This window comes from Astyanax mexicanus, chromosome 3, assembly GCF_023375975.1.
Source record: "Astyanax mexicanus isolate ESR-SI-001 chromosome 3, AstMex3_surface, whole genome shotgun sequence".
NCBI lineage: Eukaryota > Metazoa > Chordata > Actinopteri > Characiformes > Acestrorhamphidae > Astyanax > Astyanax mexicanus.
This window is the reverse complement of record NC_064410.1, coordinates 13477986-13492428: the sequence shown is the minus strand read 5'-3', so window position 1 is coordinate 13492428 and position 14443 is coordinate 13477986. Positions and strand designations below refer to the sequence as shown.

The window sequence follows — 14443 nt, the reverse complement described above, 5'->3', positions numbered from 1 at the left end:
TATACTTATATTTTTACCTACTTAATCTGTAATTCAGTCTACTTTGAAAAAGTATACTTTATTTGGCTGTGCTAATTTTATACTGGTGATGTACTTAGTAAAAATATATGCTTAGTATTATTTTATTAAACTTTTTATGATAAAACTATACTTTTACTAAATGAGTCTAAAGGAGTCGATATTTCTGCAATAAAACTACTTCAGTCAAATTTGCTTCAAAACAATAATTTTGTGTTGACAAATTAAAAACTGTGATAATGAACGTGATAATGTGTTAAATTTATACCTAAAAAATTTACTTTAGTTACTTTAGTGTCTGTAAAAGAACTTAAAAAAAAACAGTATACTTAATATGAATTTAGTGCAAATTTATATAATTTTAATTACAAATAAGTAGTAATTAAGTACAAATTATTGGTTCCAAAACAACATAACTTAAGTATACTTCTTTTTCACAAGGGCACACATACACACACAGAGAGAGAGACCCCGCTCTCCCCAATCACTTGCCTGACCTATAACCCAAACACAAGTGCATTTAACAGTCAGTAAAAACAGAACATAACTGCAGATCTGCAACAGAATTTTTTCTACAGTCACTAAGGTAGTTAGTAACTAACTAGCTAGCAAGCTAGCTAACACGTTTTCAATACAGCAAAGAAAGGCAATTACCTAGCTATGGAGTCAAATTGGGGTCTTTAATGCTGACGAGAAAATAAAACTGTCACAAAAAAAATCTCCACGAATTGCAAAAAAAATCTAATTTAGCAAACAAAGAAGAGAACATAAGTTACCTTTTTTCAATTGTAATATTTTTTTGTATAATAAATCTTTTGCAAAAACACTTTTTCTTTGCGTTTTGCACTTTGCGTTCCTTTTTTCTCTTTGCAATACTTTCCCTCCTTTGCGTTCCTCCGTTTTGTTTGCGAGTCTATTTTGACCCCTTTTTGACGTGGGGGCGTGGGGAGAGGAGAGGGGCGTGGCTATGGAGGAACGCATCATCAGCTGGAGCCTCTGCTCAGCCTAGAGGCTAACCAGGCTGAACAACAGCTATTTAACAGTTATAATTCATAAGTTAATTCTAATCATTTATTTTACATATACCTAACTACTGAATTATATAATATTGTTGTTTTCAGTTAAATTAAGCAAAACGCTGAATTTTAGCTTCTTTTTTATCCAGCGTTCTTGCTGCAGTTACACGCGGCCGCCTGTAGATGGTGGATTTTAACAGTGAAAAACGCCATTAAAACACAACGCTGCAAAAACGATCTAAATAAAAAGGAAAACACAGAACGTTTAATTTGTACCACGGCCGGGAAACTTACTATTTTCTTGATGGAACCATATACTCTGTAAACACTCAGAATAAAAAGGTAAAACACAGAAAGACCTCCAAGTTTATTTAAACTTCAATGTAATATAGATAAAATAAAATAATAAAACAGAACATAACAAAAAAGAATATTAATGTTCAATTTCCAGTGTGATTATACAAAATATCAAAAGTAATATTTGCTCTTTAGTGTGAGGTACTGTATCTTACATCTGACATTTAAATGTTTTCCTGTTTTCTATTATTATTTTAATAATTAATATATTTTTGCTTTTAGGATAACTTCATATGGGCACACTGCACATGTGTGTCTAACCTTATCTCACAGTCTCCTCTTTTTTATTTTTCTGTCATGTGTTTGTGTGTATCTGTATAAAAGTTCCTGGAACAGACTAATTTCCACAGGGAGATTAATACATTATTTTTTATGCTATGTTCGGTTTTATTATCTTATTTTATCTATATTATTTTGAAGTCCAAATTAAACGTTCTGTGTTTTCCTTTTTATTTAGATCGTTTTTGCAGCGTTGTGTTTTAATGGCGTTTTTCACTGTTAAAATCCACCATCTACAGGCGGCTGCGTGTAACTGCAGCAAGAACGCTGGATAAAAAAGAAGCTAAAATTCAGCGTTTTGCTTAATTTAACTGAAAACAACAATATTATATAATTCAGTAGTTAGGTATATGTAAAATAAATGATTAGAATTAACTTATGAATTATAACTGTTAAATAGCTGTTGTTCAGCCTGGTTAGCGTCTAGGCTGAGCAGAGGCTCCAGCTGATGATGCGTTCCTCCATAGCCACGCCCCTCTCCTCTCCCCACGCCCCCACGTCAAAAAGGGGTCAAAATAGACTCGCAAACAAAATGGAGGAACGCAAAGGAGGGAAAGTATTGCAAAGAGAAAAAAGGAACGCAAAGTGCAAAACGCAAAGAAAAAGTGTTTTTGCAAAAGATTAATTCTAAAAAAAATATTACAATTGAAAAAAGGTAACTTATGTTCTCTTCTTTGTTTGCAAAATTAGATTTTTTTTGCAATTCGTGGACATTTTTTTCGTGACAGTTTTATTTTCTCGTCAGCATTAAAGACCCCAATTTGACTCCATACCTAGCTACCTTCCGCGTCCTGCACATAACCCTCAATCCAGTTGCTGTAGTCTTTTAGTAAAACATCCCAGGGAATCCTGCACTTATTTTCTGCCTGTTTTTGACTGTTTTCACTTTTCATTTAGGGAGGTGTAAGAGGTTAGTTGCCCACACAGGTGCTGCCATTTAAACTGGTGGATCTTCTGCTGGCTGCTTCATAGTTCATAGAACACCAACTAGAGAGATAAAACTCTATAGTTGAATGATATTTTCTATTAGTAGCTAATGTTTTGTCCCTAATGTTCTACCATAGTTCTCTTGTGCAGTAAACAGAGCTGGAAGCAGATGCTCTGTTTGTTTGGTGGAAAATGCCCTAAAATCCACAGCTTGTGTGCGTCAATTTGACCAAAATAAGTTAGTTGGTAACTTTAACTCTCTAATGAATAATAATAATAATAATAATAACTCTCTATTTTTTGTAATTGGGGTCATATGTTTATGCTAGGTTAGATATTTCATAAATTTTCTCTATGCTATATGCTAGTACTAAACACAAGTAATTAGCAGAGCGAACTGCAGAAGTTTAAGTGAATGATATTGTGTGTTTGTTAATCCTATGTTGATATTTTATGCTATTTGACTACTTGTAAATGTGTGATTACTAGTAGAGTACCTGCTTTATGTGAGTAGTTTGCACTACCTATAGTCAATGTAAGAAATTCTCAGATGCTGTTCATATGTATTAGGCAGACACAGTATATACATTGTCATTTATTTTTTCACATACTCACCCATTCAATCACATGCCCATACTAGGTACATTACCAAGCTAAAATGTCTTGTACTCAACCCCAAATTGACTATTAAAGATCTGTTGGATGAACACCTCTTTGAGCCATGCTCTTATCCCAAAGCCTCCTGTTTTTAAGACCTACCAACCAGCACCCCCAGAGTACCCACTCTACTTCACCCCAAGTGACTTCTCTAAACTCCTTCTCTTGTTGGGAAAACCGCACTACCCTCTGCACCCTCTCCAGTGCGTTCCCCTGGATTCTTTTGATGGAAGCCCGAAGTAGAGATAAGTTATATAGAGACAGGATACTTGATCTTCAGCAAAATAACAATTTATTAAAACAGAGCTCTGGGAACGACTTCCACTCACACAGAGTTCAAGAAAAGAAGTTCAAAGATTATTTCACAGACATGAGCATTTATAGAAAAATCCCACCTCAAGCTCACGAACCAAAAACTGGTTCTGGCTGGTCTTGATCAGAAGTTTGTCTGTCAAAATCCTTTTTACGCGTACAGTAGGACTCAATCCTCTTTGTCTCCCAACGGTTTTGGGGCCTATAAGCTCTAAAAGCCAGATCTTGCAAGTAACTGATATTTATGACAGAGGGGTATTTTAGAGAACTGTCTCAGCTGCCTTCCTCCGCTCTGCCAGTAACATGTCAACACCTTCCCTTTAGCTGGCCTCTAGGTCAGTGGGGAAAGCTTTATGTCAAGTCATGTTGCCTACCATAGTATCACACCTTTATTCATAATGCATTTGTTTATACTTCATTAACTTGATTAGTATTAATTATAGTAAAGTTATTGATTATAGTAGAAATTTCAAAGCATATTTGTAACACTCTCTAAATCTCCTGTATGTATGTAAGGTTCTCCTGAAATATTCCTAGTCAGTCAGACAGACAGAGAGACCAAGAGAAAGTAAAGGGGGCCTGGACCCAACAGACTGTTGACACTGTTGACTAAGCTGTGCCTCTGTATGAGTTCCTGCATGCACTTGAATAAAGCAGCAATCTAAACATCCAGCCTCCTCACTCCTGAATTTCAGTGGGAATCACAGGGCATCTCACGACCCAATATTATCACAATACTGTGATTCTGTGATATCACAATACAATTCTCAATCATACTTCATAGCATCTTTGTTAATAAAGAGGATAAACTACTCGTAAATTAGTAAATATCAGGAATTATGGATTTATTGGTGTCAGTTTCACAAAAATTCAAAATCAATATTTTTTATCGCATGTTTACCATATTCATTTGATTAGCATCACCATGTGGAGTAATAAAGGAGTAAGTCACGTTGGGGGTGAGCGTTAGGGAGTTTAGAGCCCCTACGTTTTAATAAAAATAAAAAAGATAACGTATTGCAAACAAAAACATGATTTATTGATATATCCCGCAGTCTAAAGTGACTCATAAGGCCACAGAGTGACAGTGCAGCAGGTTGGGGTGTATTTATGGCTCAGTGTGTTTCGCTGCAAAAGCGTCCATGTCTATTTTTTAGCCCCAACTGTTACTGCCTTCCTGTTCACATGTTCAGTCCTCTCTCTCTCTCGTTCTCTCGCTTTCTCTCTCTCTCGCTCTCTCTTTTTCTCTCTCTCCCTCTCTTGTTCTCTCTCTCTCTCTCCCTCTTTCTCTCTGTCAACCCTCTCTGGGGAGAAACTCAGTGATTCATTCTTTCCTAACTTGAAAAGAAGAAGTGAAATATTTAACCATCATTGCTCACTCTCTTCACATCTCTCTCTCTCTCCCTCTCTCTGTCTCTCTCGTATCAGTGGTGGTAGTACTTGACAGTTTAACAGGGTTAGCAGAGTGTGTTTCTGCAGGTCTTACTGGAGATGGAGAAGCAGGAGTGTGGTCCTGGGTTCAGTTGGGATCTTCTGGTGAAAGAGTGCATTATGGAGGAATCACACCAGCCCGTGACTGGTAAGTCCACTCCAATCGTTCATCACTCTGTGATTGCTCAGCAGTTCCCTAAGAACTCTCCTCAGCATCACGAGTTTAAGAGAAATTATGGAAATAGCTATTTGCCATTTGCACCAATAAGCCCACCAAGTAAACACAGTAAGACACCGGAACACCAGTCAGAATGGGCATACAATATGTATGTTAACAAATAAATAATAGCTTAAAATAAAAATGTAATCTTACACTGCTTTTATAAGTGTTTGAATCTGTTTAGTAGAAGTGAAAAATATTTTTTTTAGTTAAAATGAATGTTTTGAACAGTTATGTCACATATATCAGTAAACTGTACAATTGGGTGTAGAAATATCAAATAAACTGTATGAAACAGTCTGATAAACATTGGCATCTGGACGAAATTGGGTTCTCCTGTTTTTTCAATTGCAGTCCAGATGCAAGAGTTTTAGCACTCAGTAGAAATGTGAAATATTTTTCACAGACGTCCCCCTGAGAAAGCAATCCTGTCCGGATTGGGCTAAAGACACCTATTCAAATGCAGATAGACATTTGATAGATGAGATGTTTATCTTAATTTTATATATATTTCACAGTTCCCCCATGTGTATATTTACACACTGCAGTCTGATGTTACTATAGAGAGAACCCTCAATTCAATATCAAATTATTCTTGATTTTACCTTAAATTCTTCAGTTTACCAGTCAATTTTCATTAGTAAAATAAAGGATAAAGACATACACTGTCTGTACTGCTCAGGGAAATCCTACAGAATTTTTAAGTATTGCTGTCAGAATTTGATTGCATTTGATAGCAACAAGAGTGCTAGTGATGGATGAAGTGCCATATTGTAGGAAACTCAGTTTCACTTCTTCACAGCACAATGCTGGGTGGTTTATACCCTTTTATCCCACGAGAGTGCTATTTTACTGGCAGTACTTCTCTAAAGGAACTAGACAAGCTGTGTGTGTGCTTTTATACTTTTGTTTGCTTTCTGAAGAAATTCTAGAACAGATGAGAAAACAAAGTCATTGACATCTATCAGTCTGGAAAAGGTTTCAAAGTAATTTCTAAGGCTTTGGGACTCCAGTGAGAGCTATTATTTACAAACGGAGAAAATATGAAACAGTGGTGAACCTTCTTAGGAGTGAAGTCTACCAACATTACTCCAAAAGCACATGGACAACTCATCTAGGGGGTCCGAAACAACAACATAGAACAACATAAAAAACTACAGGTCTTGCTTGCCATAGTTAAGATCAATTTTAACTGATGAAGGTTTTGGAGTGGTCTAGTCAAGGTCTGATTGAGATGCTGTGGCATGACCTTAAACAGACTGTTCATGCTTAAAAGAATAACCCCAATGTGTCTGAATTAAAACAATTCTGGCCAAAATTCTTCTGCAGCGTTGTGAAAGACTCATTGCAGTTGTTGCTGCTTAGGGTGGCACCACCAAGTTATTAGGTTTAGGGGGCTTTTTCACACAGGACCAGCTTAGATTTAATAGATTATTTCCTTAGTTCAATTATCATTTGAAAATTATTTTTTAATTTACTCAAGTTATCTTTGACATTAAAATGTGTGTTTGTTAATCTGAAAAATGTAATAGGGCAAATACTTTCACAACACTTATTTAATTTATTTAATTTGTTGAAGATGTTTGACTGATTTATTAAAACTTACAACATACAACCACCCCTTCCCATCCCAGTGGTAGTATCCCTGCCACTGTTCTCATTGTTTGTGCATTGTGTGCGTGCATACCAGTGATAAGCCACTTAGGTGAGGCATAAACTGGGAGACCTTTAATAATACCTGCTACCTCAGTGCTTAAAGATTGAATCACAGTATTGTGGGTTCTAACCTTTTCCTAAATTTCACGGAAATAAGACGATAATTATGGTTTATTTGTTACATCATACCTTAGAGCTGGGTAACAACCACAAGATGTCCTGATGTTTGGTCTGGCAGTGGGCCTGGGGAGACAGGCCACACTCACTCACATTCTATGAACCTGCCCCTGGATGAGAGTGGCTTGCAGAGATTTTAACACGAGAAATCTCACAAAGGCGAAGTCACACTCCTGGGCCAACCTATAAAATGAAAGCAAAATCAGTAAGACCTGAGTGTTTGTTTTTTTTTTTTAAGTGGAGATTAATAGAAATAATACCAAACCATTGCTGACAGTAGCACCAGAAAAACTGTTTTTACAAGTTAAAGCAACTCATAAGAAGTTCTAAGTTCTAGAAGTTCTAACTACTAAAATAAAATAAAAAAAACTTTACTTCTGTTTGTGTGCAGATAACTTTAAACAATTTCAGTGGCTTGCAAAAGTATTCATACTAATTGCACTTTTTACCATTTTGTCACCTTACATCCACTAACTTAAAATATGATTTATTGAGATTTTAAGTAATAGACCAACACAAAGTAGCACATAACTGTGAAGTGGAATGAAAATGATACGTGTTTTTTTTTTATTTATACAAATAAAAATCTAAAAAGTGTGATGTGCAAAGGTATTCAGCCCCCTTTACTCTGAACTCCCTAAATAAAATCCAGTGCAATCAATTTCCTTAGTTTCCTCAACTTCATTAGTTGATAGAGTCCAGCTGTATGTAATTTAGTCTCAGCATAAATACAGCTGTTCTGTGAAGGCCTCAGTGGTTTGTTAGAGAACACTAGTGAACAAACAACTCACAAAAAAAATAATATCCGAAGGAGCACTGTTCAATCCATCATCCAAAAATAAAAAAAGTATTCTATGACCTACCAAGACATGGCCATCCCCCCAAACAGATCGAGCAAGGAGAACACTGGTCAGAGAAGAGACTCATGGTCACACTGGAGGAGCTGCAGATATCCACAGCTCAGGTGGGAAAATCTGTCCACAGTGATAAGTTGTGCTCTCCACAAATCTGGCCTTTATGGATGAGTGGCAAGAAGAGAACCATTGTTAAAAAAAGACATATGTGACTCTGCTCATCACCCTGAACACACCATCCCCACTGAGAAACTTTGTGGAGGCAGCCTCATACTGTGGGGATGCTTTCTTTAGGAGGGACAGGGAAGCTGGTCAGAGTTGACAGGACGATGGATGGAGCTTGAAGGACAGCAAGACAGTGACTCTAAACATACAGCCAGAGCTACAGTGGAACGGTTTAGATCAAAGAATATTCATGTGTTAGAATGGCCCAGTCAGCCATCAAGCTGCCGGCGTCAGAAGGAGCAAAATTGGCCCTGCTCCCTCTGGGTGGGTAGATGGCGCTCTCTCCCCACATCACTTCTAGGGTAATGTCTGCAGCACAGGGCGTCTGTGAGCTGATGTGAGCCGAGCCGCTGTGCTTTCCTCCAAGCGCGCTGGCTGCTCGGCAATGCTGCATCAGCAGCAGCTCGAAAAGAAGCGGTGGCTGGCTTCACATTTATCGGAGGAAGCATGTGCTAGTCTTCACCCTCCTGGTGTGTTGTGGCATTGCTAGTGATAGGGGGAGTCCTAATGAGTGGGTTGGGTAATTGGCCGTGTAAATTGGGGAGAAAAATGGAAAAAAAAAAAAAAAAAAGAATGGCCCAGTCAAAATCCTGACCTAAATCCTGTTGAGCTTCTGTGACAAGACATGAACATTGCTGTTCACAGAAGCATTTCCATTCCACTTCACAATTATTTTCTACTTTGTGTTGGCCTATCACTTAAAATATTAATAAAATTAATATTTTAATTAATTAATACAATTAAAAATTAATAAAAGTTACTCTGAATTGTGAATTTGAATAATAACTTACACAGCATGCTTTTCCAGTAAAATGCTGATTCTGTGCTGTGAAGGGGTTTAAAACCAGACTGATTAAAGCGTAACTCAAAAATTGCTGTTGACAGGACCCCCTTCACTGCCATTACTGTGTTTGTTTGTGTGTGTGTGTGTGTAGCAGACACCCTGGCAGTGCGGAACACAAGAGCTCCAGCTCAGTCTTGGGTGGAGGTGGCCCCCAGTGTGTGGATCTGTGTGGGGGTTGTCCTGAGCAGCTCGATACTAGCACTCCTACTCTGGTTTATCATCTACAGGAGACACAAACACAATGCAGGTATTACATACACACACACACCCTCCATGTTGTGCATAGGTTGGGGTGTCCTGGTTTTTGTTGATAGAGGGATAGGATGTGCAGATTTTTGTTGGGATAGAGGGGTAAGGTGCCCTGATTCTTGTTGGGATAGGGGGCATAGGGTTCCCTGATTCTTCTTGGGATAAAGGGGAAGTGTGTGCAGATTTTTGTTTGGATAGAGGGGTAGGATGTTTGGATTTATGTTGGGACAGAAGAGTAGGACGTTCAGATTTTTATTAGGATGGAGGTGTAGGGTGCCCTGTTTTTCTTGGGATAGAGGGTAAGGATGTGTAGGTTTCTGTTGGGATAGAGGGGAAAGATGAACAGATTTCTGTTGGGATAGAGGGGTAGGATGTGTAGATTTTTATTAGGTTAGAGGGGAAGGGGAAGGACGTGCAGATTTTTGTTGGGATAAAGGGGAAGGATGTACATATTTTTGTTGGGATAGAGGGAAAGGATTTACAGATTTATGTTGGGATTGAGGGGTAGGGTTTGCTGATTATTTTTGTGATAGAAGTGTAGGATGCCTTGACTCTTATTGGGATAGAGGTGTAGGATGCCTCAATTCCTGTTGGGATAGAGGGGTAGGGTGCCCTGATTTCTGTTGGGATAGAGGTGTAGGATGCCTCAATTCCTGTTGGGATAGAGGGGTAGGGTGCCCTGATTCTTGTTGGGATAGAGGTGTATGGTGCCTTGATTCTTGATGGGATCGAAGTGAAGGGTGCCCTGATTCTTGTTGGGATAGAGGTGTATGGTGCCTTGATTCTTGTTGGTATAGAGGTGTAGGGTGCCCTGATTTCTGTTGGGATAGAGGTGTATGGTGCCCTGATTCTTGTTGGGATAGAGGTGTAGGGTGCCCTGATTCTTGTTGGGATAGAGGTGTAGGGCACCTCAATTCTTGTTGGTATAGAGGTGTAGGGTGCCTCGATTCTTGTTGGGATAGAGGTGTAGGGCACCTCAATTCTTGTTGGTATAGAGGTGTAGGGTGCCTCGATTCTTGTTGGGATAGAGGTGTAGGGCACCTCAATTCTTGTTGGTATAGAGGTGTAGGGTGCCTCGATTCTTGTTGGTATAGAGGTGTAGGGTGCCCTGATTCTTGTTGGGATAGAGGTGTAGGGCACCTCGATTCTTGTTGGTATAGAGGTGTAGGGTGCCTCGATTCTTGTTGGGATAGAGGTGTAGGGCACCTCAATTCTTGTTGGTATAGAGGTGTAGGGTGCCTCGATTCTTGTTGGTATAGAGGTGTAGGGTGCCTCGATTCTTGTTGGGATAGAGGTGTAGGGCACCGCAATTCTTGTTGGGATAGAGGTGTAGGGTGCCTCGATTCTTGTTGGTATAGAGGTGTAGGGTGCCTCGATTCTTGTTGGGATAGAGGTGTAGTGCACCCCAATTCTTGTTGGAATAGAGGTGTAGGGTGCCTCGATTCTTGTTGGTATAGAGGTGTAGGGTGCCTCAATTCTTGTTGGTATAGAGGTGTAGGGTGCCCTGATTCTTGTTGGGATAGAGAGGTAGGATGTTCTTGTTTGGAGGCATTGCCCACACAGAGGATTATGAAAAGTTACTTGCAAGACAGCGGCCCAAGTCACCAAAACAAATCTACAAATGTGATTTTCTTTGTTAAACATCTCAATAACCATTGCATTACCTTAGTTTAATATGGTTTCAATGTATTATGGTCCTTGTCTTCATAACAAACTTAAAAAAAATCACTATTCAGTATGTGACTGTTGCAAGTTAGCTACCACCTTAAATAGTGCAGCACAATCACTGAGGTTGTTGCTTATAAGAAAGAACAGGACAATTTAAACAATTATCTAGCAAATAGAAAATTTTGCATGTAAGAAATGTAATTGGGCCTTAAGGGCAGGGCACACACCCTGAGCAGCAGGGCAGGTGGGTAGTGAGTGTAAGAGCTGTGTTAGAGTGGAAAATCCACAGATCTAAATCTGGAGCTCAACAATACAGCTCACACTCACCGGCACCACCCACCCCACCTTTTCTGCCCTGTACTTTCTCTAATATTATAAGTTACGGGCCGGCCATGGTGGTCCTGGGCTGTAACACACACATAAATATCTATATATTTAGATATGTTTCTGTTCCTCTTTCAGGGAGGTCCTGAGGGACGTCTCTTTAACAAAACCATTGTATATTTATTTTACGCACACACACCAACTGTAGAGAAGGAAGGAGCAAACCTGTTGACCCTACCCAAAGGAAACACACAACACATTCTGTTCCTCACTATATTTAACCGTTTCCATTTTCTCAGACAGACCAGAGATCAGCCACATCTGCACCCCATCAAAAATTATTTGAATGTGTAGATCTATCTCTACATTAATCCAAATGAAAATGAAAACACTTATCATTAGAAGATCTGTAGATCTGAATAACACTACACTGGTTGGTTGTCCATAGAATCAACTTTTACCCCTTGAGTGGAAAGAAAAAATTATTTGAATAAAGAAAGTTATTTCCAGCTCTGAATCCATCATCTGACCTTGCTTGGTTTTTCTGATTATGATTATGAATCACTGCAGCAGTGTAGATGAGAGCTTGGCCAGGCTGAGGACAACAGCAGATGAGTAGAGAGATACAGATTAAAGTTTTTATGTTTGTTCTGCAGGTAAGAGAAGTTCTGAGCCTCCAGCATCTGTTCCACAAAATGGCAGTGCAGTCAGCCCGATGTTACCAGAACAGAAGGAAGATTCTCCTCTTTCCTGTACGCACTGGAATGACAGGACGCAGGACCTGTCCGTGTGTGAACTGGGTTGGGGGCAAAGCATCTGTAAAGGAAAGGTGCAGCACGGAGTTCCAGTACCTGCAACCGAACTCGGAGACTCTGCCCTGGTGACCACCAAAACAGTGCAGCCCATCGAGGACTGAAACAAAGAGTGCATTTAAGAGGAGACTAATACACCAATCCCTTTTACTCCTAGTGTATCCCATGTACTACACTGTCTCCATTTACTCCCAATGTCGCCCATTCACTCATATAATCTCCCTTTTACCCCCAATGTCTACCATTCACTCTAGAAGTTTTATACAGGCACATCTTAAAAATTTTAATATCATTGAAAACTTTATTTCAGTAATTAAGTTTAATATGTAAAACTTATTTATTATATAGAGAGTGATCTAATTTAAGCGTTTATTTTCTTTTATAGTTGATGATTATGGCTTACAGACAATAAAAACCCAATAATCAGTGTCTCAGAAAATTTGAATATTATATAAGACCAATTGGTACTTTTGCCAGTGTGGGCAGTGTGCCAAGTCGTGCTGGAAAATGAAATCCGCATCTCCATTGTTAGCAGAGGAAAGGGCTGTTAAATTTTCCTGTAGACACTGCACTGATTTTGAACACAGTAGACCAACACCAGCAGATGACATGGCTCTCCAAACCATTACAACTTTTATGGAAATGCAGATTTCATTTTTGGCAAACTGCCCACAGTGCCAAAAGTACCAATTTATATAATATTCAAATTGTCTGAGATACTGACTTTTTCATTAGCTGTAAGCCATATTCATCAGTGATACATCATTTTGTGTAATACATCTATATAATATATGATTTTCACAGTTTGAACTGAATTACTAAAATAATAAATTAATTCAATGATATTGAATATTTTTGAGATGCACCTGTATATTCACCCACTGTTCCATTTACTTCTACTGTCTCCCATATTTAATTCTACTGTCCCCATTCACTCTCACCATCTCCATTTCTTTCCGATTTACTTTCACTTTCTCATATTTCTAGTGTTTCAACTACTGCCATCTGTTCACTCCCACTTTCTCTAGTTTTCTTCCATTGTCTCCCATTTACACGCACTGTCTATGGTTAACTTTCACTCTCCACCTTTTACTTCTGCTGTTTCCCATTTTCAATCCCACTGTCCCCATTCACTGTTATTGTCTTCCACTGTCTCCTATTTACTCCAACTGTGTTCTATTTATTCCCAAAATTTTCCATTCAGTATTGTTGTCTCTCACGTCCCTTTACCATTGTCCCCATAAGCTGGTGGGTCTGCTGGTGATAAAAAAAACTCTCTAAACAATGTTAGAGATGGTAATATTTCTTTAAATTAAAGAAACTCTTAAGCATGCTTTTGTATTATCTGTAGAATAGTAGAGTTTGTGTTTGGACCTTTTCTGATGTGACTGAACACTGATGATGCTTGTTCCTGACTGTGTTATTAAATGCTGTTTCTGCAGAGCCAATACTCTGTCCTTGTTTTCTGGATGGCTTTAATATACCTAAAAAAAACATTTATTTGGTTGAGCAACAAGTTGGATATTGTTAATAGAAAAGGGTGTGGTACAACAGGAAAACAGTAAAGCAAGCAGCAAAGTGTTACTCCAGAACCAGGCTTTAAACGCTGTAGGTAGCCTGCTTTACCAGTGCAGCTGAAAAGAGTGGTATTAGTGTCTTTAATTCCAGAAATAAATGGTTGTTCTACGCACAAATATATCGGTCTGAATGGTCAAACATTCTGGTTATACTGGCAGACCAGCTAGAAAATAATGGCAGCTTAAGCTGTGCTGGTCAAGAGCTAAGCTATCCCAATGCAGCTTCCCAGACACGTTGAAAATCAACCTAACTTGTATCAAACCTATGTTTGTTATCTTATGAAAATTCTGATAAAGCTACTTTTCAAGTGAAATAAATGAGAGAAGTTTAGTGTTTCTAACTCATTGTTTTTTTTATTCACAAAGCCACTTTAAAATGATTTTGCTTATACTACATATATTATTATACTAGTTTTCAGTGGAAAGGAAACCCATATTAAGCCTTTTTATGTTAAGCATTTTAGACTCCTCCCTTATTGGTTCTTTAGCTCTGTGTTTCTCAAGCTTGGTTCTGGAGTAGCACTGTTCTGCTTGTTTTAATGTTTTTCTGTAATGTTTCTGGCTCAACGTAAGTAATGCTTAAAATTTTATATGAAATGCAAACAATAACATTTCTTTAATGTTGTTTCTTAATATTTGTATGTTTATTGAACATATAGTTTGCATTATAAACTGAACTAAACAAGCTTGTCAATATCTATCTTTTTTAAGGTTTAGAGCGATACTGATAGACACAACTGTGAGTTGACACGACTTAATGAATAAAGATTTGGTTAAAATCTAGACATGCAGCAAAACATGCACCATGTGATTGGCAAGTAAGTAACGTTAAATACTTAT

At 38.3% G+C, this 14443-nt stretch overlaps 1 protein-coding gene across 2 annotated transcripts; it reads left to right on the top strand.

The window, feature by feature from the left end:
- Positions 1-4842: 4842 nt before the first annotated feature.
- Positions 4843-13474, top strand: LOC111192039 (tumor necrosis factor receptor superfamily member 13C). 2 transcript variants are annotated; one of them, XM_022668413.2, is made up of 3 exons: positions 4843-5145; positions 9068-9220; positions 11871-13474. In XM_022668413.2, the coding sequence occupies exons 1-3, from the start codon at positions 5058-5060 to the stop codon at positions 12128-12130; spliced, it is 501 nt and encodes a 166-aa protein (XP_022524134.1). In that variant the 5' UTR covers positions 4843-5057; the 3' UTR covers positions 12131-13474. The 2 variants fall into 2 exon arrangements, with proteins under 2 accessions (XP_022524134.1, XP_022524133.1); XM_022668412.2 differs by having other exon boundaries at positions 9065-9220.
- Positions 13475-14443: the final 969 nt, after the last annotated feature.